This window comes from Rosa chinensis, chromosome 5 (assembly GCF_002994745.2).
Source record: "Rosa chinensis cultivar Old Blush chromosome 5, RchiOBHm-V2, whole genome shotgun sequence".
NCBI lineage: Eukaryota > Viridiplantae > Streptophyta > Magnoliopsida > Rosales > Rosaceae > Rosa > Rosa chinensis.
This window is the reverse complement of record NC_037092.1, coordinates 72437984-72463595: the sequence shown is the minus strand read 5'-3', so window position 1 is coordinate 72463595 and position 25612 is coordinate 72437984. Positions and strand designations below refer to the sequence as shown.

The window sequence follows — 25612 nt, the reverse complement described above, 5'->3', positions numbered from 1 at the left end:
CTTTGTCTGATAGCTTAGACCATTTATGATTTTGGTGTAAAACAGTATTGGATGTACGAGCCTTCTGGCCTTGGATAATTGAATGAAGTTATCTCTTTTTCTCAAAAAAAAAAAAAAAATATGATGTGCATTTTTCCTAGGAAGATATTTAAGGTGTAATAATCAGAGAGGTTAAATGAAATTTACTCTTTTAACTTTTTCTGAAATTAATATTACTTCATCGCTTGATTACTTACGTAGGTGTCGACTGCCATGCTTGCTTTTCATCATGATATGAAAAAATAATTGTACAATAAATCAAAATTGAAATGTTTAAATTCTATGCTGATTTCCAAATTTGCAGTAAGCAGTCCAAATGCTAAATTTCCTTATCCACTGAGAAAAGACTTGAACCAGTGCATAAAATTATTACTTGGTAGAACTCATAAAACCATCTTTTAATAACAACAAAAAAACACAAATAATACTTTGATAGTCATTCTTCAGTCATCATCAACATACACAGTCTCTTGTGTGAACAAGCCACCAAATACCTTCCTCACTTCAGTCTTCGCCTCTGTTTGTTTGGATTTAGGCTTTGCCTCCTCCTTTGGTTTCGGAGTTGCAACTTTCTTAGCAACTGCTTTCAGCGGAGGCAGTTTCTTAGCCTTGGCCCGTCCCCTTACTGTAGCAATCTGAACTTTTGGTGTCTCCATGGATTTTGAAACTGTGTCTGCAAGTTGTGAGCTAAACTTATCCCAAGACAGCCCTGAGCCAAAGTCTTTTGCTTTGCTTACGAGGCCATCAAATGAGGCCCCTGCAGCCTCAGCCTTTACTTGAGCTTCTTCTGCTAAACTTGAGGCTTGAGCTTCTTGTTCGGATAGCTTCTTTACTTCTTCTTCAAGTAACTTTGCTGCCTTGGCTTCTTTGCGAGCTCTCTCAGCAGCTATTATTGCCTCTTCTTCTGCCTTTGCCTTTGCAATCGCTTCTGCATAAGCTTTCCTTCTTCCATCCTCAGGGATTGTACTAAAGGCAAATAAAATATGCACAAAAGTTAAGAGAATTAATTTCAATCAAACTAAACAGCTAGCTAACAAGGATAAAGAGACAATTCTATATATAGATTCATAACTTTGGTTGTACCTGAAAAGTTGATCTACAGGCCTCAAGGGTGCTGATGGATCAGTATATACCTCCACAACCTGGAGTCACAAATAAACATCCAATTCATAGTTAAGCCAACTGCAAAAACAAGATATTGGAAACCAGAAAATACATGAAGCTTTTGAGTACTTCCCAAGAAAAAGGAAAAATACCCAATACACTAGGGCGGTCAAATTGTTGATCACATCTTTGGCCAAGGCGAAACCCCCCGGATTTCATATTGGTTATAAATTGTCAAATCCGATCATAAAATGTAGTAGAAAGCGGTCCATTTTTTATAGGCAAAAACTTTGAACTTAGCAGGAGCAAGAACGATGTACCTTATTTTCTGCCACAGAAGTGTTTGAGAAAACATCTGCCACCAGGGAAGCAATCTGAGACTTGGCTACCTAATAGTGTCATGTTGAATATCATCAGCAAACACTGAAACTTCAATGACCAAAAATAGGAAAGTAAAATGAAGAGAATGAAAGCATTACATATTACTGCATACATTACATTACTTTGTAGTCGTTAGCACCTCCGTTTCCTTCAGCTGACACAACAACATTATACGAGCTCTCGGGCGAAAAATCATCCGTCAAACTTGTTTTTATGAAAGTGTAGCTAACGTCTGTTTGAATGACTTTTTGCAACAATTCAGTAATGCTCAAAGGCTGAGATCGGGAGAAGATGTTGCTAAAGAATGAAGATACGCCATCTAGTACATTGTAAGTCGATGCACCTGCTAAGTTCCCATCATAGACGATGGCCACATGACCGACACCGGCGAGCTGAGCAGCTTGGATTACTTGTAAGGCGTCTGATGGTGTGACTTCAGTCGTTGGACCATTCTCGAAGGGGCCAATTGTGACAACAACTTTGCTGGCATTTCCGATGGCTTTGGCGATAGTCTCAGCATCTTCGAAGGTAGACCCGACAGCATTGAGGCGTTTGGATTCCTCATTTGATAGGATCTACAGTGTTGAGGGAAATTGGAGTAGAAGTATAAGGCTTTGTGCTGCAAAACGATCATGTAATAGGATGTACCCGTTTTGGATAATTTTTCTATGACAGTGTACTTAAAAAATCAATCTTACTAGTTGCATGAGGTTACATAATACAGTAAATCATCACAGTTTCCCAAAGAAAAAACCTCCTTTTTTTTATTTTTTTTTTTAAGAAAAAACCCCTGAATAAGTGGACAAATTGTGGGGAATGTTACTTGTATCACATATACTTGCTATATCGTTATTTTTACTAGGTGAAAGAGTGGGAATGGTTGCAATACAGTCGATAAGTATGATGCAAAGAGTTTGAATAATGAATTAGATAAATTGGGGTAATTTCCTTATTTCTTCATGTTTCATATGATTTTCATTTTCTTCTATGCACAAAGTAGGCTAATCCCACCATCAATATTCCCTACCAGATTCACATTGTTCATTAGTTTGGTTTGAGAAGCTAACCTTGTATTTAGAAGCAACAAGAGCCAATTCTTGGGCATCACCCAGTTCAGGCACACCAGCCCTCACTCTAAAACCTTCACGCAGAAGGGTCTGTGCTATTCGGACCCCAGCCTGCCCTGTTGCACCAGCAACAAACACAGTCCCAGGGTCCTTGCTTCTGGAGGTCCCAAATGAAAAAGAAGGCCTACTCGCAACGGGGATCAAAGACTTGACATCGGGTAATTTCCCGAAATTAAACCTGAATGGACTTGAATTGGAGTCATCGGCTTCGCCTTCGCCGGAGGACGATGAACCAACATCCCCTGATGACTTGCCAAGCCGAAATGTAGAGAAGGGTCCAGCCTTCTTGGCAAAGACGGTGAACCTTCGGGGGTTCCTCAGAGTGGTTGTTGCTCTTGAATTGGGTGAGGAAGTTAGAACGAATGAATTGGAAGTGAGAGTTGCAGCCATTGGAACTGCCGCTCAGAATTTCTCTCCCTTCACAACTCAGTTTTTGTGCATATTCATGAATCATGACTGCTGTACTTCTCGACTGGGTAAGTGGCATTCTGGATGGGAAGGTATGGGAGCAGCCGAGCAGGCAAATGAAATGGTGCCACGCGGCGCATTCTATCTACTGCGGATAAATTGGACACCAGAGAAATTTAATGGGGCCGTTGAACCACCAGAAAATGACGTACGAAGATATTTGAGCATTTCCAAATCATACATGTTCTAGTTCAACAAAATTTTATCCACTCATGCAACCACAGAAATAATCCGATAGGCATGGCCCATATTGGCTCCTGTCAATAATATTGCCAAGCTAACTGAAGCACACACCATGCCACGGTTTGAAATTTCTAAACATGAACACAGTAAATAGTAAAAACAAATAAAATTCACACTTTTTATTTTATAATCCACACTTTTATTTTTATTTTTTTAGTTTATTAACATCACATGTTTTACAATCCACACTTTTATTTTTATTTTTTTAGTTTATTAACATCACATGTTTTACAATCCATTTTATAAAAAGACAATTTAAGATACTAAAAAAAAAAACATAATGTGCATTGTAAATTAAGGAGTGAATTTCACTTCCCATACTAAATAATGCATACAAAACCTCACTAGATAAATAGCAATATTGGCAAAACTTGTAAACAAAGCACAAAAAATTGCAGACAACCATAGTAAATCTGACTCATGGCACGTCAGGAAAACGATGGTATTCAAATACAAGCACATGGATCCCGGGAGAATTTATAAACAAGGCAAAATGAAAGCTAGTCTTCACTTTCATCTCTCATGGAAAGTAAAGGTCCCCAGGCTGAATGGCGGATACAAATGAGCCAGATTATCAGCAAGCCTTGAAAGGCATGGCTGTGTAAGATTCAGGAAACTCTTTAACAATTCCAAACAAAAAGAGGGGGCGAAACTGGCCCATACCAAGCAATTTCATGCTGATAGTAACTAAAAATGTATCACTAATGTTATTCCTATTGAAACTAATTGTGAGAACCTGCTATTAAAAGGAGAGAGAGCATTCTCGTCACACAACATAACTCATGTTTGTCACTGAGAAGTTTCCAAAGATAGCCAAAACATAACCAGGAAGGAAATATAGAAGAACGAGAATTTGAAGTTATACAAGAGATTTTTCATCACAACAGGTAAGCTTTGCTAGAGCAAACCCATCTAATGAAGGAAGATGATGGAAAAACAGGTGAGGATAGGAGTAATTTATGATGCCAAATTTTTTTTTTGAATTAGAAGTAACATAAGATACAAAATCTAAAGTCTAAACACACCAAATATAGCAGGCAAAATAAAGAATAGATCAACCCTCCTTCTCACTGAGATCTGAAACAAGAAATAGATCGGTCCTCGAGTCAACAAAACAGGAAGCTGATGCCTATCTAAATTCAATTTCTCTGCCCATCTCTTCATTGAGAAATTTATCAAGGAACCAGCATCAAAGTCAGCAAGCCTAACTTGCATACTTTAGCCATGTCAAACAGATTATGATCATGTTTCACATCTTTAACAAAACTCTCAGAGAATCATTTGCTACATGCAAATGCCTAAGCATATGCAGAAACATCCAGCCTCCATTCAGAGGAAGAATTACTATCACTAGCAGCCTAAACTTACTAACCTTAAAGTTAAGGCATATAGAGCACAAAAGTTTTTATCTAAAACCGGGTGATGACTCCTCAAATTGGATGTAATTTTCAAGTATGGAAAATGAAAAGAAATACATTGCAAGCTTATTCATGCAAGGTACACCATCTACATCTAAACAGTAGATTGAAATCAAAATATTCATCAATACTGCAAGAGGATGAAGTAAATAAGGTTATAAATGATCCAACCAACAAACTCTCTCTATCAAAGTTGAATGCTTCACAAAAGATGTGGAGCCCGGTAAGAAAGCAAGCTCCATCGTCACACAGCATTAATATTTCATATACATACATGATATACTATCCATGTTAACCTTACAGCTGATATCAACATCAGGACCAGAAAAATCCATGAACCAATCACCATGGAGAATTTTAGAAAATAAAGTCCCAGGAAGAACTCTCAAGCTGCCAACCTTAAAATTTAAACAAAAATAAAGTAAGAAAGCAGCAACAAAATACAGATTGAGAGAGACAGAAAGACATGGAGAGAGAGAGAGAGACAGAGACATAGACAGAGACATGGGGAAAGGATCCACCTAGGACACTGAGTTGTTCCGCTAAAATAGCCTGTAAAAGCATAGAAGACTTTACCTGAATCAATGGTCAAAATGCGAATCTGCACATGATCTGCTCAAGTAGTTGACATAAATTTCATCTATCAATTAACCAGAAAGCTAAATTTAGTTAATCCGCATCAATGAAACACACAAGACCTTTAGGTTCTTTTTGGCGTAAGAAACAAAGAATATGAGCCATTCATAAAGAATGTCTACCTAATCAATTTAAACTAAAGCCCAATTCAGAAACCCCAATCAGACAACCATATATTGATATATATAAAGGCAAATTAAGAGCTTCACACCCATGTGATCAATGAAACAACAAATCAAATTCACAGATTATTACCAGAAAATCTAGGAGCAAGGTCTGCTTAAAGTTGAACTCAAGAGAATAGCTCAGGAAATCCTCATTTATCCACTTAAGCTGCCAGCAGTAAACACAGACTACATCAAACAGTAACCAAAACATAGAAACACTATTCATAGAAAATATATTCCTAACAAATCTGAAATGTTACTACTTGATAAGATTAAAAAGATTAAATGACATCAGCATATTTAAACAAAGTAACAAATTTATTGACTGATGCCCTTTTTTGCTTTGAGTGATTCGATAGCCTTCTTGCGCAATTCAATCTCAAGTTTCTTCTGAACAGCCTCTTCTTCATTGTCACTTGAATGAAACCCCCTTCCGGTGACATGTTCACCATCTGAACCAGAAGCATCACTGGAGTTCTTCACTTTCTGCTTCTCTGCACGACGTTCTTCTCTTCTGCGTCGTCGCTCCTCACGTCTTCGGCGCTTCTTCTCCTTCCGCAACCTCTTTTCCTCTTTCCTCCTCCTTTTAGCCTCCTTTCTGTCCTCAATTGCAGAATCATAACTGTAATCATCATCTGAAGTCACTTCTTGCCTCTCTGATCTCTTATTCTTTCTCTTTTCCTTGTCTTCGCTTCTGCCTTTGTCACTGTCCTCAGAACCAGAATCCAAACCGCCACTCTGATTACTATGATCAATCATTTCAACAGATGAGCGTAAAGATCCAGGTTTACGATGTTCGCTGTCCTTGGTATTCTTTAAATGAGAGCGGTTCTTATCATCAGCTTTTTTACCTTCACCAGGATTTGATGCCCGTTGTGTCTCACCTGGCAGAGAGTCTTTATGGACAATTGGTACATTTGACCCCCTCCCAGAGGATTTTCCACTGTCAGAAATGTTATAATATCAGCCCCTCAAACTGTATCATGCAAGTAATCATAATTCATAAATGTGATAATAAATCGTGTCACAGGCTATGTTTACCTCTTCATTTCCTGCTCTTTGTTTCTGCTTTCAGTATTATCCACATAGCTTTTAGATTCAGTAAACCTTTGACCAGATGCTACTCTTTCAGGAGAGTACTCTTCCTTATTAGGAATCTTAGCAGGAGAAATTATCTGCTTACTGATCCGTGATGTGTCTCTTGATCTTCTCTCTAAGGACTGGGGTCTGCGACCCGCATCCTCCCTACAACAAAACATCCAGATTACTTGGGAACATTTTTAAAAGTATCAAATAAATTCAAACAAAATTTCAAAAGATGAAACTAGTATAATTTATTCCTTACTCTTCTTCACTTTCTTTGGGACTGTCACAACGAAGTTTTTGTTCTCTTGGTTTCCTTGAAGGACTTGAGCTACCATAATGAGCAATTTGCTCCCTTGGTCGTTTCACAGGACTTTCATATGGACTGGACAATCTTTTAGAGGCAAAAAAAATTTTAAAAAAAATAGTAAGCATAGACTAAAATAACAAAATCATCAGAAGACTAGCAAATAATTTTATATGAAAGAGTAATGCAGCAAAGATGAATACCTCCTCTTTTCCCTCACACTCCTTGCACCTGGTGGAGATTCTGACATTGGAGGAGACTTCTCTGGTGATGGTGACAAAGCTGCAACTCTTTTGCGGTAATCATTTCCATTCTTCGATTCCCTCTGCAGTGACCCCTCAGAACCAGAAGATTGTTGTGGCGCTGGAGACAGGTTCTCAATGGACCTGCAAATGATTATTTATATTAGGAATTATAATATTGTCCAAAAGTCTTACTTAAAATAAACAAATAAAACAATCTAGATAAGTTGCTGAGAACTAAATGCCTCCGCAACAGGGACGCTGCACGGAGAGCTTGTCATATAACATGTCACTTGCACAATCTCCTTTTTTCATGCAGCCAAATACATGAAAAACCTACTGGAGAAGAAAAATAAAGAAAAGTCTAACAGCTAATACAAAATCAAGTGAAAAAATAAACCTTGTTCTTTCTTGGTGGGATTGCAGGGGAGATCTCTGCTGCTTTGTTGTTCTCCTGATTGGTGAAGGGGAATCACGCCGAATAGGAGATGAAGAACTTCGATCAGAAGGCGAAGGAGACCTACGTCGAAGAGGTGGGGACCTTCTGCCACCACGAACTGGTGACCTCCGTTGCAATGGAGATGCATACCTGTTCCGTGGAGATCTTCGATATGATGATCGAACAGGAGAGGGTGATCTGCGACGTGCGGGTGAGGGGGACCTGCGACGCCGTACAAGAGGTGACGTCCGTCGCCGCAGAGGGGAGGGTGATCTGCGACGTCGGATAGGTGATGGTGATCTGCGATTACGAATAGGTGAGGGTAATCTGCGGCGGCGGGGAGGCGAGGGTGATCTTCGGCGCCGATAGGGTGATCTACGGCCTCGAAAAGGTGAGGGTGATCTGCGGCTTCGGAAAGGAGGAGGTGACCTGCGACGTCCAGGAGATCGTGACCTACGATGATAGGGAGAACGAGCTCGACGCACTATAGGAGAGCGCGATCTGCGTGGTGATTTTGATCTTGATCCTCGCCTGGAATAAGGTGATCTTCCTTTTGGGGAGAGTGATCTTCCTTTTGGGGAGAGTGATCCCTCAGGTGAACGCCTCCTAGGCGTAATCGGTCGTCTTTGTGGAGAGCGATAACCCCTTCCCCTTTCAGAAGAAATGGACCGTCCTCGTGCTTTTGGTGAAATGGATACACTTCTTGACCTGTCTCGTTCACCAAACCTGTATAATTATAGTGACTCAACAATTTAGGATCCGAACTCAAATGATTGGTGTATAGAAAAGAAATTCATTATAAATGCATCTTGTTAAGTCTTTACTTAACAAACCGACTCCTTTTCCAAAAGAACATTTATGATAATAAAATAAAATAAAGTGAATAAAAAAATCAATAGTGTAATTTTTTATCTAACGAGTAACAAAGCATGCTCAGCATTACTTCAGGTACCACTAAAATATGACTACCCAGAAGCTGGACCTAAAATAGAGAATGAAACCAAGCAGTATATTTAAGATTTAAGGCACCAAAGGGTTCAAGATTGTACCGAGGGGACAAAGATGAATCTGAATCTGCTGAATCTGGAGATCTAGAAACCCTGCGGAAGGTTTAACATAAAACATTTAGGGAAAAAATATCACATGTAAAATAATAAAAGAAAAGGCTATAGAAACTTTCACACCAACTGGTGTATAAATTTAAAATATAACCTTCTGGTGTATAAATTTAAAATATATCCTTCTGGTGTACAAATTTAAAATATACTTGTGGCTACACTATCTCAATATGAATGACATCCCACACATACCAACAGTGTTAACACAGATAGACTGCAGACTTGCAGTAATACTACTGAATTGTAAAACAAATTGCAATGGCTTACTTGTTACTTGGCTTCACACCATTCCTCTTGCCATTCCCTCTTTCATCATCAGGACGATCACTTGAAGCCATTGGTGACACACGATTTGAGTTTGGCTCCAAAGCAGCATTGCTTGATTTTTTATCAACCCCTCCATCCTACAGTAGTTTGAGGAAAAGGCATGAACCCAAATAATTGCAGAAGCTAGCTGAATGCATGAAAACACAAACGGAAGTTAAAACCAAAAACCCTGGTCTAGAGAATGCAACTCCAGCATGAATAAAATGCTATTACCATCTTCTTCGATCTCTCTAGTTCAAGCGTCTCCTTATCTTTCTTCCTCTGAGTTTCAATTGCGTCTGCCTCCTCCTGGAAATCCATTGCACAACTTCTTTAATAAAGCTGTATTATCTCAACAGACTAGGACCACAATGCAACAACAATAAAAACTGACCTTCTTTTTTCGTGCTTCCTCTTGTTTGGCATCCAAGAACTGTTGAGGGACACCACTGGCATTGTTTTGCGCACTGAGAAGAAGTGTCCAAAGCTCTCTCATAAACTTCACCGTATTTTTCTCCATAAAGCCAGTCAGTGAAATTTGAATCTCCTTTCCATTCACTTCCTGCAAATTGAAAAAAAAGCCATGTACCATTCATAAAAATATATATTAACAACACAAATTCATGGCCCTCACACCAAGAAATCTTAACAATATATATCATCAAAAATAAGCTTTAGTTTAGCTGACAACTGAGTGACGTTTGGATAAGTCACTAACACATGTATATAGAACGAGCAGATCAAATTTGTCCACTCAAAACAAAACAGAAATATTTGTAAGAAGAAGGTCATGAACAAAAAAGGATTCAGATTATGCATCACACTACCTTCACATCCAAAAGACCATAAATGAAGTTGATAAGAACTTCATCTTCGAACCCAAGAAGCTCAGTTACCCTATTAGCAATCCATGGACGGAGCACATCCATATTCACCTTCCTCATGTCCACCTAAAACACATAATTCATACACAATTAATCACACTAACTGCGCATACCCGATTCTGTCAGTTAACCAATACCCCAATTCTCACCCATTAATTAACATACAAGGCGACAAATGTAAACTAAATTGGAGAACAAATAGGGATCGAAAACGAACCAAATGTTCCAATTCAGGTGCAAATTTCTGCGACTTCAGCAGCTTGGCTTGCTTATTAGAAAACCTCGTGTCCTGATCAGCCGAAGTACCCTGATGAACACAATTCAGAAGAAAACATCACCGACCTAATCAGATACTAAATCAAACGAAATTAAGAATTTCGGAGAAGATCTGAGTAACAACAGATATTTAAATCGAATCAAAAAAACAAGGAATCAAAAGCAATTCAGAATTATCAAAACAAACTAACCCTAAAAAACCCGCCCGACATGATTTAGGATTTGCGATGAAAGCTGAGATTGACTTCGGCGATCAATAAGAAGAAGAAGAAGAAGGTTTGAGACGATTGAGAGAACACCGAGGCGTGTAGTTTTGAATTTCAGAGCACGTATGAGGGCATTGGGTGTAGTTATTGGGTTACTGTGAAGCTTTGAAGAGACTCAAGAGGGGTCGAATCTGTAGTTGTGGCTCAAATCCAGACCTGATTAGTATGAGCATCCAGTACCCTCTCACAAAGCCTGCGACTCTGAAACTGTGCGTGCCTACTTTATTGCTATTCGGCTAGGCCCTGCCCTAATTGTGAGACGGGAATTACGACTTTACCCCTGACCTGTAATTTACTCGAAATATCTGTTTTTTTTTTTTTTTTGAAATAACTAAATTTCTGTCTTTTTTGAAACGAAATATCTGTCTTTTAAACGCATAGATATTTTTTTTTTTTAAAGAATATTATCCAGTCATGGATTCGATTATCACTAATTTGTTGACTTTTACAGTATTGAAATTATAACTTATCAACAGATCACAGCTCACAGGCAAAATGGAGAATAGTCCGTAAACAAACAAAATAAGAAATTTTATAAATAATTTTTTTCTTTATGAAAAAGATAATATATTAATGGTATTAGATGTGATAACTTAATATAGCGTAAGATAAATAAACATTACAAGCACACATGAGTTGAAGGGGGGTGTATTGTATATGGAATTAGTTGAACTTTTAAAGAAATCTATGGAATTTAAAAGTCTGAGTATATTTAATATAGACTTTTAACAGTCCATGAAAGTCTTGAGGTATTCAATTATGATTTTTAAAGACTTCATGAATTCCACCAAAATCTAGGAGTATTCAATTAGGACTTTTAAAAATGAATAAAAGTACAGATGTATTCAAAATATTATTCATACTTATGGAATTAGAAAATCATGGATAATCATGGACTTTGTAGTGTTAACTATACATACCAAACTCCAATAATTTTCCAGCCTCCAGACCAAAGATTTCAAAAAGTCTATCAAAGTTTCCTCTTCAAAAAAAAAAAAATCTATCAAAATCCTTCTCTCTACGCACGAAGAAGTTTGTCTTTCATCATCTCTCTTTCTTAATTTTTTGTCTTTTCTCTAATTTTTTTATGATATCAACCTTTTTGATACCCAACATGTTCATTGTAGTTGTTGAATGTGATTTTTTTTTTTTTTTCAATTGTGATACTTCGAACCCTAATAGCAATAAAAATGATTTATGAAACCCTAAAACTCAAATATTGTGGTCAAACCCTAAAACCTTGAACCATGCTAAATTTTATCTTATTAATTAATTATTCTCATTAATTTGAATTTATATTATGGTTCAAAAAAAGGTTAAACAATTGAATTTCAATTGATTGATTATAGATCAAGACATTGACCAATATTGCTACAATATATGTTAATCGGCAAAAACAAAATTGATGAGAATAATTAACCATAAACATCAAGTGATCTATATTGTATATTTATGTTGTTGGGAGATTAGGAATAAGAACAAACTCGCTGGACAGACTAACAATCATTTATTTGAGTCAATTTCTATTAGAAGACACTGGAGCATTGAAGAGACAACAAGTTATTATTTTGTTTTGTGTTTGGGCTGCATTTGTTTTATTATTTTTTGTTTTTTTTTTTTAATATTTTGTACATTCTAGGAAATCTGTAGAAGTCATTCATAATAAAGTATATAGATTTTCATGAATCAATAAAAGTCTGTTGCTAAAATCAATGGTTTTAAGAAATCCATAACAGTCTATCAACTTTTTAAAGAGTCTGTGGACTTTTCAAAAAGTCTGTCATTTAAAAAAAATCTACACAAATCCAAATACAATACACTCCCTGAAGTTTATTCAAAGCTTAGTATTGAACTATTGATTGTGTCAGTAACTATTGTAAAGTTCTATGGTGTCTTCTTAAAATACTATCAGAGATATTAAGCACTTAGCAAGACTATTTGAAGTAATTTTCTTGTCCTTCATTCCCCAATTAAAGCAACTCCAGCAGCTTCCCTATATATTGATTTTTTTCTTATTTTAGAGAAAAACGAGCCTCTTTCGCTCCAACAAATTCCTTATAATTATCTCTATTTTAGAGATAATGAGGAAAGAGAAAACCAAATTTCCTAAATTTACAGCAAATCTCTGAAATTTAAGGAAGAATTATGGAGATCTGTAAAATAAGGAATCTGTTGGAGTTGAAGAAGAAGAAAAGGCTAAAGCTTTGACTTTTGTTTCCCTATAATGCATAAATTATAAGGAAACTGTTATAGTTGCTCTTACCAATTTTAGTGCTGACACTATTGCTTTCTTGGGTCATAATCTTCAAGCCTCTAGAGTTTGCCAACATGGCCTATCTCAATCGACTTCTTCGGTGTATAATTTTGATAGTTTGATGTTGCTATCAAGACTTTATATTCTAATCTCTCTTTCTTGATATAAAAATAAATATAAATAAAATAAAATCTTGAACTCACAATATGATGATTTTGTCATCGATTCAGTTTTCCACATAATATAAACTAGGGAAAACATCACCAATGGTCACTGAATTATGACTTATTCGACACTTAACTCACTGTATTTTCAACAATATCACTTAACTCACTCAGTTTTACATCCGTATTTCACTTAACTCATTGTCATTAATTCTGCCGTTAAAAGCTATTAAAATTGAGGGTAAATTTGTCTAAACACTAAAAAAATGCATTTCTAACTTTTTATTTTATTTTTAAAAGACAATTTTTTTTTCAAATTACATTTAAGTTTAAAAAATCATTTTTTATTAGAAATCTCAAAAATTTTAAAAATTTAAAAAGTCTAATAAATATAAATTGAGGGCATATTTGTCTAAACACTAAAGAAATGCATTTCTAACTTTTTTAAGACAATTTTTTTTTCAAATGATATTTAAGTTAAAAAAATCATTTTTTATTAGAAATTTCAGAAATTTTAAAAAATTGAAAAAAAGTCTAATAAATGTAGTTTTTTTAAGTTAAAAATGATTTTTAAATGTTTTGACAAATATATCCTCAATTTTAACGGCTTCTAACGGTAGAATTAACGGCAGTGAGTTAAGTGAAAGACGAATGTAAAACTGAGTGAGTTCAATGATATTGTTGAAAATACAGTGAGTTAAGTGTCGAATAAGTCATAACTCAGTGATCATCGGTAATATTTCCCCTATAAACTAAAATAGCATCTCTTTTCGATTTAGGTTCAAATTCAACAATTTGACTATTCAAGTAAGCCATACTATTAAGACAAACTTGAAAGGTAGAAGTACAAATCCCTGTACTCTAATATCAGTAATATGAATGGTTTGATTCATAACACGGGCATATCGAGGGGAATCAATGGATTGGGCTAACGCCTATAGGGACATCCGTACTCAAATTAAACCATGTGGATAACTGGATATCGTAATATCACACTCAAACTAAGATTTACAAAGTAGTCTTCTTTGCTGCTGTAAGCGATGATACTTTTCCTTCAAGAGATATCTTAGGTTTCAACTCAGAGAAGTTTTTGACTGGAAGACCCCTCTTCTTCGTACATGAGAATTCAGTCGAGATTGATATGGCTTCAAGGTACCTGCTACGATTTTAAGGGTTTGACCTACATTATATAGATGGTTCAATATACATTATAGATGTGATTATGCCATTCCAACCTCCCATTTTCGCTAAGGGAATGTTGGGTGATATACTAACCTTTTTGTAAGTTAAGGATGGTTGATGATCAGTTGAACAATGGGAGACCGAAATACATGTTATAATGGGTATGCGCGAGTGTGAAGACCCGAAATTCTCAATTACATATTTTGTAATTCGATATTGGTTCAATTATATGAAATATGAATTGTGGGCATGATTCGTATGTCATTGTATGGGAAATTTGGTTTCGAATGAGTTTATTTTCGAAACAATCGTTATTTAGGGGGGGTCACTAAAATCGACTTTTTGTACATACGGAATTTGGGAAAACTTACTTCACGAAAGTTGCAGAGCTCGTCGATACGAGTTCGTGCATATGCGGAACGCAAGAATCGGAGTTCTTACGAAGAAGTTATCGCGTTTGGAAAAGTTTCTATTTTGGGTATATAGACCTAGCTATTTTTGGGAATTTCCAAAAATAGCTAGGGTTTCCATTTTTGGCAGCCGCACAGTTTTTTTTTTTCTCTCTCTCTCTCTCCCTCTCTCCCGAGCCTGAGCCCGAAAACAGAGCAAGGAGTCTCCGGCTCCGTTCTCCCTCCTTCGGCCACCAAACCACACCAAACCACCTCCCACGGCTTCGTCTCAACCTTGCGCAGCTGCCAATGGCAGCCTTGCGCCGTGGCACGGCTTGTAGCAGCGGAGGAAGCTTGTTTCCATTTCCAGCCGTTTTGAGTGCGAAGTGAATATCTCGAGCTACCGGCCACCAAAACTCGAGGTTCTTGGCTTGTTGAACTCACCTTGAGTTGCTAGACAAGAACCAAGAAGGAAAGAACCTGAAGTGATCGATTTCACGCTCGTCGGAGGCCTTGTCGTTTTTTGCAGATTTTCCGGTCAAACCGGACTGTTTTGGTAATTTTCGACCACTTCCACTCGTTTTCTGACTTCGTGATAGTTATGAAAGTTGCTCAAAATGATTAAACGAAGAGGAAAAGCCAGGCCTCGACTGACAGAACCCGCCCCAGATTTCACCTTGAAATCCGGAGTGGCCATGCGGGGTCCACCTTAGAAGAAATTCTACCAAAAATTTGGCGGAACTCCCTCTAAAAGTGGACAACCCAAAACTTGTAGAAAGACATTTACACTTCTAAAATATTCCATCCTTAATCTTCTGGAGCCACCATGCTCCCTAAATCACAACATCTCTCATTTCACAACAATTCTGAACTTAAGAATATTAATATCATGGGTTATCAGAGCAATCTAATGTACAGATGTACAAGATGATAAAATATAAGATAAAGAACCGATACTTTTATAAGGCGGAAGCTATGACAGCAATGCCTCAACTCCATGTATGCTTGACCTCCAGCTAAACTGGCCTGCAAACTGGGCATTTAAAACCGAAGGGCCCGGGGGAAAGCATTTAAAATCCGTTAGAGTGAGTGGACGAAAATTAAGTAATTTCGAATGAATAAGTAAAACTTAATGCTTTCCCAAGTTATTCTCTAAAACCTCGCATGCAGTAACAATCTTGAAAAATAATTTTAAATAATCATCTTTACTGCAATCTCTTAAGATCTCATCCTCAATCCTCTCTGAAACATCCTTTTTTCAAGCGGTTTGTTTGATGACTAGAAAGGACTGCTGTCTAGTCATCTCATGTCATCTGGGAGGGACTGCCACCTAGATGACGCATCGGAAGGGACTGCTAACCGGAATAAGAGGCGGTGGATAGAAAGGACTGCCAACTAGCTACCTCATGTCATCTGGAAGGGACTGCCAACCAGGTGACGCATCGGAAGGGAGTGCCAACAGGGATGTAGTCTAGAAGGGACTGCCAATTAGGTAATGCATGAATGCGCTGACTGATAGCCTCCTCAATAAACTGGAAATAACCTCTTACAATTACTTGCTTTCGGAAAGAAACTCGATATTACTTCAATAAGTCATTAATAATTCACCGAAAGCATAACTCAAACCTCAATATCTCAATAAATCCTCAAAAGCATAAATCAAATACTCTGTAAATCAATAAATGCTTTCGGAAAGAAATCCCAATCTAGCTTCAAGGCTGATAAGTGCGGAGCTCAAAGCTCAATAAATCTCGATAATTCAATCATGCTCAAATATTCGATGAAACATTCGTACTCGTGAATCCTCATAAAAACCGATATTCGAAATCCATAATTGTCATAATATTTTATTAATCAGTCACTTCCCGAAAATCATTTCCCAACTCAATAACTCATAAATAAATAGCTTGAAAAAATCTATTGAAAGCCCTCGGGAAGGAAATCCACTAAAAAATCCCGTAACTCATAGAGCATAATAAATCTCAAGAAATCAACCTCATAAAATCATAATACTCAATAATCCAAATAATAAATTAAACCTCAATCGGAAAAATAATAATATACTGCATGCACATTTAATTTAAAATAAATGTCCACTCACAGTACTATTTAGGCGATCACGCATATGAGTTCCTTCATCGAGCAATAGCTCGGTATATCCCCTTGTATACAATTATAATTCGTGGATAACGATTCGGCAATTAAATACGATTCTAATATCTTATTCTCCTAAATCAAACTTCCAATTTCTTTTCCAATTTAATCCAACTTCACCCTTAATACCCACTCATTAGTTTAAAGGTTCTAGGGCATAACCGAGAGAAATCCGACGGTTGGATTCTCGTAAATCGATAATCGAAATCCTAAATCTTTGGAAATTAGAAATCGATTCAAAACTTCTTCAATTCCAACCAAATTCACATTTACGAGCTCTACATCAATTATAGGATTTAACTGGCTCAAAAATCGAAACAAGAAAACTGTCCTACGTGCCTCCACGAGCCACCTATGCCCCACGCGCCGGCGGCCACCACCTCTGATGGTCACCAAATTTTGGGAGCAGCAACATCACAACAGACCCAACAAGTTTCTCAACTACAGCACATTCTAATTTTACCTTTAAGTGCTCGAAATTGGCCGGTGAAGAAAACCCAGAAAATCCAAGAACCCTAGGATCGGGTTTTGATCGATTCTCCTTCTACATTGCAAATCGTGTCTCAAGGCTAGGGGGAAAATGATCCTTGGCGAAACCCCACCTTCGACACCGATTAGGTGGCCGGAGACGGTCGGAATAGCCGGAAATCGACTGAACTTCCAAACTGCTACAGTGAGCTTCACGGCTCAAATCCGAGCTCCTCTGGCCGATTCGTTGAAAAACACCACCGTAGGTGTGACAAGGAGGAGGAGGCGAGCTTGCCGGTGCCCGGATTCAGTCGTGGGGTGGCCGGAGGAGGAAGAAATCGGTGGAGGAAAAATCGGGCGGAAGAGGAGTAAGGGATCGGGGGAGAGGAGAGAGAAAACTCGGTAAGTTTCTTACCACAGTAATTTTCACCTTTTATAGAAACTTACTATGAATAGTAACTTTCGTATTTCGCTTATAACTTTCGCATACGAACTCTAATTTTTACGTACCACATATGCACTCGCTCGGTTTAACGCCCACTACAACTTTCATGAAGAACATTTTCTCAAATTTTGACCCAACCAAAAAGTCAACTTTTAGGGCCACTAAAAGTACTGAAACGACAGTAAAAGTGAAAGTAAATGTCGTTTACCGTCCACATGACTAGTAAACAGGTGAATTCAGGTTCGGGACGTTACACCGACACCACTGGCGGTGGTCGGCGGCGGATCTGTCCCTAACTCCGGCGGCCTTTTCCGGCCACCTCCGGGGGTCCCAAGGGCAGTTTCTGCCCATTTTTATGTTCTACGTGTTCATACAATCATTTCGATATATAACATGTGAATTTTGGAGATCGTATGATTAAGTTATGAATTTTACTATTTCGATTGATTTCGATCGTTTGATTTGTGATCTGTGAAGATCGGACCGTCCGTTGGACTTGTAGTTTGATATGATGATCGTAGGACTGTCCCGATGACTTTGTGTGGTCACGGGTGAAGATCCGACTGTTGGATCTTCATATAAGTGCGTTTTTGAATTGTACGCTAAGTTAATTATCGTATTTGGTTAGGTGATTGACGGTTTGAGTTGGTGGACGATTGTGAACCGTATTTTAAGCTGTTGAGAAGACGCAGCGGGATTGGAGGTGAGTAAATCTCGCATGGTTCACTTACGAACCAAATTTCCTTATTGCACAATTAATTGTTATGTGTGAGAAAATGGTTTTAAGAAAATGAAATTTAAAGTATATAAGAAAATGAATTTCTTGGTTTTATTACGTGTGAACTATAGTTGGTATTAGTAGTCATTCCTGAGTGGATGATTACGTATATATATATTTATGTGATTTTATACGGAATGGTGTGACATTGAAATATGTGGTTTTTTGATGATTTCATTTATATACTTGAATGAAAGATTTATTTGCCATGAATATTTTGATAATTGGTATTGTTGTGAGTATGATTTGGGTGGAGACGTGATATTGTGAATCGGGTGGGATTCTGTTTATATTTTGTTCTGCGGACTTAAATGTCCAAAGTTCGATGGTTATAATAACCAGAGTGTTTTGTTATGAGGGCACTGCAGAAATGTCCAAAGTTCGACGGTTATCATTGTGATAAACGAAGTATTTTTGTTCTGCAGGCAGAAATGCCCAAATTTCGACGGTTATAGTAGTAACCGAAGTATATCGGATGCTTGCACCTGGGCCAAGGTGACAGGTAACGATTCAGATAGAGCTCTAGTCTGTTGTGGGAGTACGGTCATGGTGGTAACTAGGTTATTGCATTGTGATTACTTTGTGCCACGTGAGTTGGGTTGGTGATGAAATTGTTGGGGTTGTTGTGTGTGTTCGGATTGTTGGATTGTTTTACTTGAATTAAAAGAATTGTGATTTAATAAATCAACTGTTCATTTCTTATTTACTCACGAGCTTTGCAAAAAGCTTACCGGGTTTTGTGTTTGCAATCCCGGTAAACTATTCAAACGGTGTAGCGGATAACCCTGCAGGTCAGGAGTATTAGAGTGGAGATCGAGCGAAGTAGGCTATCGGTGTTAAGTGCTGCACTTAACCTATTTTGGTGTGTTGTAGACTCTTTCGGACTTAAACATTTTATCTTTGTTGGTATTGTAATAATTGACTCGATAGATAGTTTGCTACGAGGTTTGCATGATGGTTTGTGAGACGCTGGTTAAGAAAAAAAATTCAGGACATTATTTGTATTAGTTATTATTCATGTTTCAGATTTGAATTTGTTATTCAAAATTCAGGGCATGACAGCGAGGCTCACCCACCGAAACAAAAGAGGGGTCCAACCCTCCAAGAGGTAAACATATGCATGTATCAAGCTTGAGGAGCATGCTTAAAACTTATAATTGGGTCTCAAAAGAACCCCACGTTGAAGCAAATGTAAATTTGGTGTGTGATACTAGGGGGCATATCCCTCTGCCTCGTGCCTTAGGCATTGACCAATCTTGCATATCCTGTTAAATTGCAACTTAGGAAAAACTGAATTAGAGGGAATTACATGTTATATACTGGGAGGAGTCGATCTACATTCAAAATGAGGTAAACACGAATGATCTCTCATTTGAGGCAGTGCCAATCAATGTTGACGTAGCACTCAAAGGACGAACCATTCGTTGTGATGTCCCTAGTTCGGTAAAGTTTAAGGCAATCCATTGATCTAAACCCCATGGCAAGAAGATTAGGGGTCCAACATTTATCACTCACCCATTGTAATCCACTACGCTTCGGCATTATGGAAATCCATATCAAATTGTATTTCTCTCTAATGAATTTGAGTACATTATTATTGTTATTTTTCATATATATTTTTTTCAATTTTATTGTTAATTTACGTAATTTTAAAGATAAAATATCAAAACCAACTTGCAACAAAAAAAAAAAACCACACTATTTTTTTGGAAAAAAAAAAAACCACAATTTGATGGAAGAAAATCAGCTCAAGTAACTTTTCATTCAGCTATAAGTTTCCCCCACTGTCCAAACAATCATGGAAGAACAAAAATCTACGCCTGGTACAAAATCCACATACATAATCCGTCAGAATCATGCAGACTTCGCCACGTGGCACCACCAAAAAAGAAATATAAATATACTTTTTACCCACCGCCCAACCCACTCATATAATCGGATGCAAACCTATTTATATTCCACTCTTTATTCTGCACTTCTCGTCCGCCCTTCTCTCTCTCTCTCTCTCTGCGCTCCCATCCTCCGCCCTTCTCTTTCTCTCTCTCTCCTCTCTTCTCTCACTCTCACACACCCCCTACACCCAAACCCTAACTCTAATCGATTGGCTGGGCTCGATTTTACCTCTCAATTTTCCGGTCAAATCTCCGATTCGGTTACCTTGTTCTTGACGAGGGAATCTGGAGGCGGACGGGGGCTGAGGATCGGAGAATGGCGACGACGAGCGCTGTCTACATCAGTGTCATCGAGGACGTCATCAACAAGGTCAAAGAAGAGTTCGTCAATGGCGCCGGAGAAGACGTTCTCAAGGAGCTTCAAGGAGTAATTTCAATTTCCCTTATCTTCATTTTTCTCATCATTTCTGTCTTGATTGTTCGAGTTTTTGGTATCGGAATCGGAAATTCTGTAGGTTAATTAATTGTGTCTGTAGATTTGGGGTTATATGACGGACTGGTTATTAGAGGCTCGATCTGGTTAATTTCTAGGGTTTTGGATTTTAAGGGGATTAATTGCTTTTATTGCAACGCTGTAAGTATGGTTTAGTTGATGTTTGTTCAAATTTTGGGCAGACTTGGGAGGCGAAGATGATGCAAGCTGGTGTTGTAAATGCTCCGATTGAGAGGTCTGCGGCTGCAAAGCCCACACCTGGAGTTACTCCAGTTCATGATCTCAACGTACCGTATGAGGGGACTGAGGAGTATGAAACTCCTACTGCTGATTTACTCTTCCCTCCAGTGAGTTCTTTTTCGTGTGATTTTCTGTATTTGCGATGAAAATCTCTGCCTGGTTTGTCACATCATGTTGATTTTGTGTGTGCTTTGGAATGTCAGACCCCGTTACAAACTCCAATGCCACAAACTCCTATTCCAACTCCCATCCCACAAACTCCAATTCAAACACCAGGAACTGCGGAGAATTATAATATTCCTACTGGAGCTAGTGACGATTCTGGTGGCGGCAACGCAGGTGGAAATACAGAGTTGAAACCAGGAAGACCTAGCCCATACATGGTAAACACTTCATTACGCGTGTTTAAGTTGTATGCATGGATGAAATAAAAATCCATAGAATAAGCCACTCCACTGATATTGGGTGGAATGATAGTAAATATGTCATTGAGAATGGATTACTGTTAATCATCAAGACTCAAGAAATTTTCTACGGAGTATCTTTGGTATGAAAACCTTTAAGAATAAAATCTCACTATATAATGTATGTTTGGAATATCTGCCATGTTCTGCATACCAGAATTCAAATTTCAATGACATGTGCCAGGGAGTGAGAGTAGCACAGACTGGATTCATCCTAGATTGTACGAGTTTATGAAACATACTTGTTCAATTCATGCAATATTAATTTGCATAAAATTTCAATTTCTTAAAAATTGCTGCAAAATTCCCTAAAATAGGCCTATAGGATTTTTACACGTATTTTTTCATAATATGAATGCTGATGTTTCCCCAAATATGAATACTGATATTTCTGTAAATATGACTACCAATTTGAATGATATTCCATGGATAGCAATAATTTTATTAGTGCTATATAAATGCAAAGGTGAAGAGGACATTGCGTATATAGTTACCATAAAAGTAGATTTAAATTTAGTTCTTTGGGTTGTTTGATAAGTATAAGAAAACCTAACTATTCTTTGTTTTGCCTGCAGCAACCTCCTTCTCCGTGGATGACTCAGCGGCCCCCACTTGATGTTAATATTGGTATGTTGAATACTATTTAGGATATAGTTTTTTCCCTCCTTGGTCGGGTATTGATTCACAATTTATTTGTGTAGCTTACGTGGAAGGGCGGGATGAGGTGGACAGAGGAACCTCTCATCAACCCCCGACACAGGTAATGCTGTTAATAACTACTACATTGAAATTGCAGAAAGAAAAACTGGGTATGAAGAAAAACTCATGATTAAACATCTTCTGAATGGATTTGGTTTGTATACCTTCTTTTTTGTTGCTTCTTTTACTTCATCCTAGTCAAGGACACGCAATCTGTTTTATGATGATATAATTTTGTTACTAGTATAGCTAACTAATGATATTATGTTGGAGAAATTTCAGGACTTTTTCACAATGTCTGCTGGAAAGCGAAAACGTGAAGAAATCCCCCCACAATATCAAGCTGGTGAGTTTATACCCCAGCAAGATGGAGCCGGAGATGCTATACCTGAACTTTTTGAGATTGAGGTTTGTTCCTTTTGTTCTTTTTTATGGCCCAAGTGCCATACTTCATCAAGTTTTAAGTGGAAAGATGAAAGGTGGAAAGATCAGAGATATACTTATGGGAATGTGCTGAAAGATGGATAGATTTAAAGTCAGTGTGTCCTTTAAGGCATATTTGTTAAGCAGTTAGGGAAGGAATGTTCCTTCAGTGCAATACATCTTAACTGGTCTGGAGCTCTGTACAGAGTGTTTTGTTTGCTTCATTTGGTTTGGTCCAAAGAGTCTTGTACTGATTGTATCTTGTTTTCTTCTCTCCATAACATTCTTAGAGTGAAGTATTGTTTCTGCTCATATAGGCCTTCTTTTTTTGGCATCTTTTGGCTGTTGCCATATGCCAACCCTCATTGGTGGTGGACCAATTGTTTTCTCCGATGTTAAGTATATGTGTGTTTTGTTTGTACTAATTCATTGGAAGTGGGGCAGTTCTTTCTATAACCTACTTAGGATGTACTAGGAGTTTATAGTTTCTGCTCATGTTGGTTTATAGTTTCTGCTCATGTTGGCCTTTGTTTATTGGTACCTTTGTAGAAAGCTCTCCATTAATTGGAAGCGGACCAGTTGTTTTCTTTGATGTTAACTTTCTGGATTTTTTTTTTCTTCTCTACTAGTTCAAGCAGTAAGCTTGCTGATCTCTTCTAGACCAGCATGAGTCATGGATATGCCACATTATCTTTATTGATTTCAGACAAATCTCTGAATCACATTATGTTACTGATCTTTCAGATTTGTGGAGGGAGCACTTCTATTGGTGGTGGTGGACGTGCGTATGGTAAGATGTCTGCTTGTGCACCCAAGATTCCTCAACTCGATGGGCCCATCCCTGATCCCTATGAAGAGCTTTCTACTCCCAATGTAAAGACAATTCTTAAAATTCTGCATGTAGCGCATAATTATGCTTCTTTTTATTGTGCGTCAGCAATAATGCCTGGACTTGATGATGTCTGACACACACATGTATATTGGTATTTACTTTGGGTAAATGAGGTTCAGAGTGGTATCAAATTTGTTAGGTTAAGCAGGTTGTTCAGATATTGAATTCTGACTCATTAAAGCTTTTAGTTTTTGAACAATTATCTTGATGATCTAACTTCTTTGAAGTATGAACTCCGGATCTTTAAAGAACATACTTATCCTGCTTGGAATCTAAAGACTGAGTGTTCCTGTATCTCCTTTTCTCTCTCCCTAAAGTGAAAATATTTGTTGACCCACTAAATGATGCTTATACAGATATACAATTATCAAGGAGTTTTCAATGAAGACTACAACATTGCCAACACACCAGCTCCCAATGGTAATTGTGATTCATTGTGATACAGTTTTGAACATCATGATTATGGTAGAATATTTTCTACAAGGATAACTTTTGTTTGTTAAAATTTGTCGCTGCTTCTTCTCATATGATTTATTTATACTCCAGATGTACCAGTCAGCACTCCAGCTCCTGTTGTTCAGAATGATGTTGGAGATGATGATGAGGACGATGAGCCCCCATTGAATGAAAATGACGATGATGATCTGGATGATGTGGACCAAGGAGAGGAACTGAACACACAGCATTTGGTATTGGCTCAGTTTGACAAGGTCTCTCTATCTTCCCCCCCCCCCAATTGATATTTTCCTCTTCTGATGTATAATGGAAAATACTTAAATTTCTTTACATGTATCTGGTTTGTATTCTCAATCAGATCACATCTGGTATGCTGCTGCAATATGTTTATTCTTCTCATGTTTTTGGTTTGATAGGTGACACGCACCAAGAGCAGGTGGAAGTGCACACTGAAGGATGGCATTATGCACATAAACAATAAGGATGTCCTTTTTAATAAGGTGAAGTGTTCGCTTTAAAGAATTGATGTTCTTGCATGCTTTTTGCTCCTTTTCTAACGCTCATGAGTTCACTTTTAAATACTCATTGCAGGCGACGGGAGAATTCGACTTCTGATTAGTTGGAGAAATGTCTATTCTGGCAATCAGCGGCTGTTGCATTAGCAGAGCAAGTCCACAGTTACCATTGGCCCATTGGTGTTTTGTAATTTTTCTTTATGAACTTAATTATGAAAGCTATGAGGAGAAGAGAAACATTCTAGATATCTTTTTAAGATTGGGACCGATGATGTTGGCCTTTGTACATAAAGGATGAATTTTTTTTCGGCCTTTACAATGGGAGGGCTACTGAGGCGCGTTTCTGAAGTTTAAATATTCTGCAATGGAATGTGATTCCATTGACTTTGTATACTTGGATTTATTGGTTTAATTTAAGAATTGCATCGTTTAGTAACTAGGCATTCTAGATAATGATAGTTTGTATCGGTGATGTAGCTGTGGTTTATGGAGTTTACAAACCTACTGAAACCATATATTCTGAAATGTCGTGGTTAGTTTAATAAATTTCTATATATATTTACTGATTTCTGAAATGTTCAGATTTATTAGATAGTCCATGGACGTGCACATTTGAAGTTTTGGACAGATAACAGTTGAGGTGAAGCAGATTAGGAACTATGAAGTCTGGTATGTGTTATGAAACGAAACTAAAAATAGAGTGATTAAGTCTCCCTTTTATGCTTCAATACTTGAAATACCTTATATTGTAGTTATTTGGAGTGTTCTTTAGATTCAAAAAAGTTCACCGATACACGATATATATATTGAAGACAGGCCTTCATACATTGCCAATTTAAGGTCGTAGCATCAAAAAACAAGCACAAACAAAAATCGATCAACACAGATCATTACAGACCGAAGCTAGTATATGTATCAGAAACCTTAGAGAAGCATTGATGGTTGATGTGTACGTATTCTGTACCATACAATGAAGTAGGCCTTTCTCTACATCAAAAATGAAACCGGCCTATTCATAAACTCAAAACGGAAGTCCGACGCTTAAACCTCACTCTGCGTGGTTTGTGATCATGCATTGAGATTGAAAGACAGTAAGCAACGACGAGGGATCCGCGAAAGCAGACACAGCCGGATGCTGCCATCCAGCTCCACTCTGAAAGGGTGATTCTGTTGCAGTAATATTCCTTCTTCTACTCATGC

The 25612-nt window shown here is 37.7% G+C and overlaps 3 protein-coding genes across 5 annotated transcripts; 1 reads left to right on the top strand and 2 right to left on the bottom strand.

The window, feature by feature from the left end:
• Positions 1–356: 356 nt before the first annotated feature.
• Positions 357–3168, bottom strand: LOC112168224 (protein PLASTID TRANSCRIPTIONALLY ACTIVE 16, chloroplastic). Its single transcript, XM_024305351.2, has 5 exons — positions 2592–3168; positions 1647–2099; positions 1464–1532; positions 1123–1181; positions 357–1005 (listed from the first exon to the last, which is right to left on the bottom strand). Exons 1-5 carry the CDS (start codon positions 3039–3041, stop codon positions 483–485), a joined length of 1554 nt encoding a protein of 517 aa, XP_024161119.1. The 5' UTR covers positions 3042–3168; the 3' UTR covers positions 357–482.
• Positions 3169–4886: 1718 nt separating this feature from the next.
• On the bottom strand, positions 4887–10705 carry LOC112168222 (serine/arginine repetitive matrix protein 1). Of its 3 annotated transcripts, none has more exons than XM_024305349.2 (14): positions 10430–10705; positions 10180–10269; positions 9906–10028; positions 9473–9640; positions 9313–9387; positions 9040–9176; positions 8704–8754; positions 7616–8380; positions 7177–7359; positions 6929–7060; positions 6625–6828; positions 5672–6526; positions 5357–5392; positions 4887–5178 (listed from the first exon to the last, which is right to left on the bottom strand). In XM_024305349.2, the coding sequence occupies exons 1-12, from the start codon at positions 10448–10450 to the stop codon at positions 5902–5904; spliced, it is 2574 nt and encodes an 857-aa protein (XP_024161117.1). In that variant the 5' UTR covers positions 10451–10705; the 3' UTR covers positions 4887–5178; positions 5357–5392; positions 5672–5901. The 3 variants fall into 3 exon arrangements, with proteins under 3 accessions (XP_024161117.1, XP_024161118.1, XP_024161116.1); XM_024305350.2 differs by having other exon boundaries at positions 5357–5420; positions 5672–6508; XM_024305348.2 differs by having other exon boundaries at positions 4964–5178; positions 5357–5420.
• A 9595-nt stretch (positions 10706–20300) lies between these two features.
• On the top strand, positions 20301–24849 carry LOC112165968 (transcription initiation factor IIA large subunit). Its single transcript, XM_024302694.2, has 11 exons — positions 20301–20657; positions 20906–21070; positions 21167–21346; positions 22003–22054; positions 22129–22187; positions 22409–22534; positions 23294–23422; positions 23798–23861; positions 23988–24151; positions 24314–24397; positions 24489–24849. The coding sequence occupies exons 1-11, from the start codon at positions 20547–20549 to the stop codon at positions 24510–24512; spliced, it is 1158 nt and encodes a 385-aa protein (XP_024158462.1). The 5' UTR covers positions 20301–20546; the 3' UTR covers positions 24513–24849.
• Positions 24850–25612: the final 763 nt, after the last annotated feature.

Excerpts from the sequence above, each read along its gene's own strand:
- LOC112168224 (XM_024305351.2), bottom strand. The coding sequence starts at position 3,041 with ATGGCTGCAACTCTCACTTCCAATTCATTCGTTCTAACTTCCTCACCC. Across the intron at positions 1,533-1,646 it reads GAGGTGCTAACGACTACAAA|GTAGCCAAGTCTCAGATTGC; the intron begins GTAATGTAATGT and ends TGACACTATTAG. Across the intron at positions 1,182-1,463 it reads CTTCTGTGGCAGAAAATAAG|GTTGTGGAGGTATATACTGA; the intron begins GTACATCGTTCT and ends TTGTGACTCCAG.
- LOC112168222 (XM_024305349.2), bottom strand. The coding sequence starts at position 10,450 with ATGTCGGGCGGGTTTTTTAGG. Across the intron at positions 8,755-9,039 it reads GGTGTGAAGCCAAGTAACAA|GGTTTCTAGATCTCCAGATT; the intron begins GTAAGCCATTGC and ends AACCTTCCGCAG. Across the intron at positions 7,360-7,615 it reads TCCCACCAAGAAAGAACAAG|GTCCATTGAGAACCTGTCTC; the intron begins GTTTATTTTTTC and ends AATCATTTGCAG.
- LOC112165968 (XM_024302694.2), top strand. The coding sequence starts at position 20,547 with ATGGCGACGACGAGCGCTGTCTACATCAGTGTCATCGAGGACGTCATC. Across the intron at positions 22,055-22,128 it reads CCCACTTGATGTTAATATTG|CTTACGTGGAAGGGCGGGAT; the intron begins GTATGTTGAATA and ends TTATTTGTGTAG. Across the intron at positions 22,188-22,408 it reads CTCATCAACCCCCGACACAG|GACTTTTTCACAATGTCTGC; the intron begins GTAATGCTGTTA and ends GAGAAATTTCAG.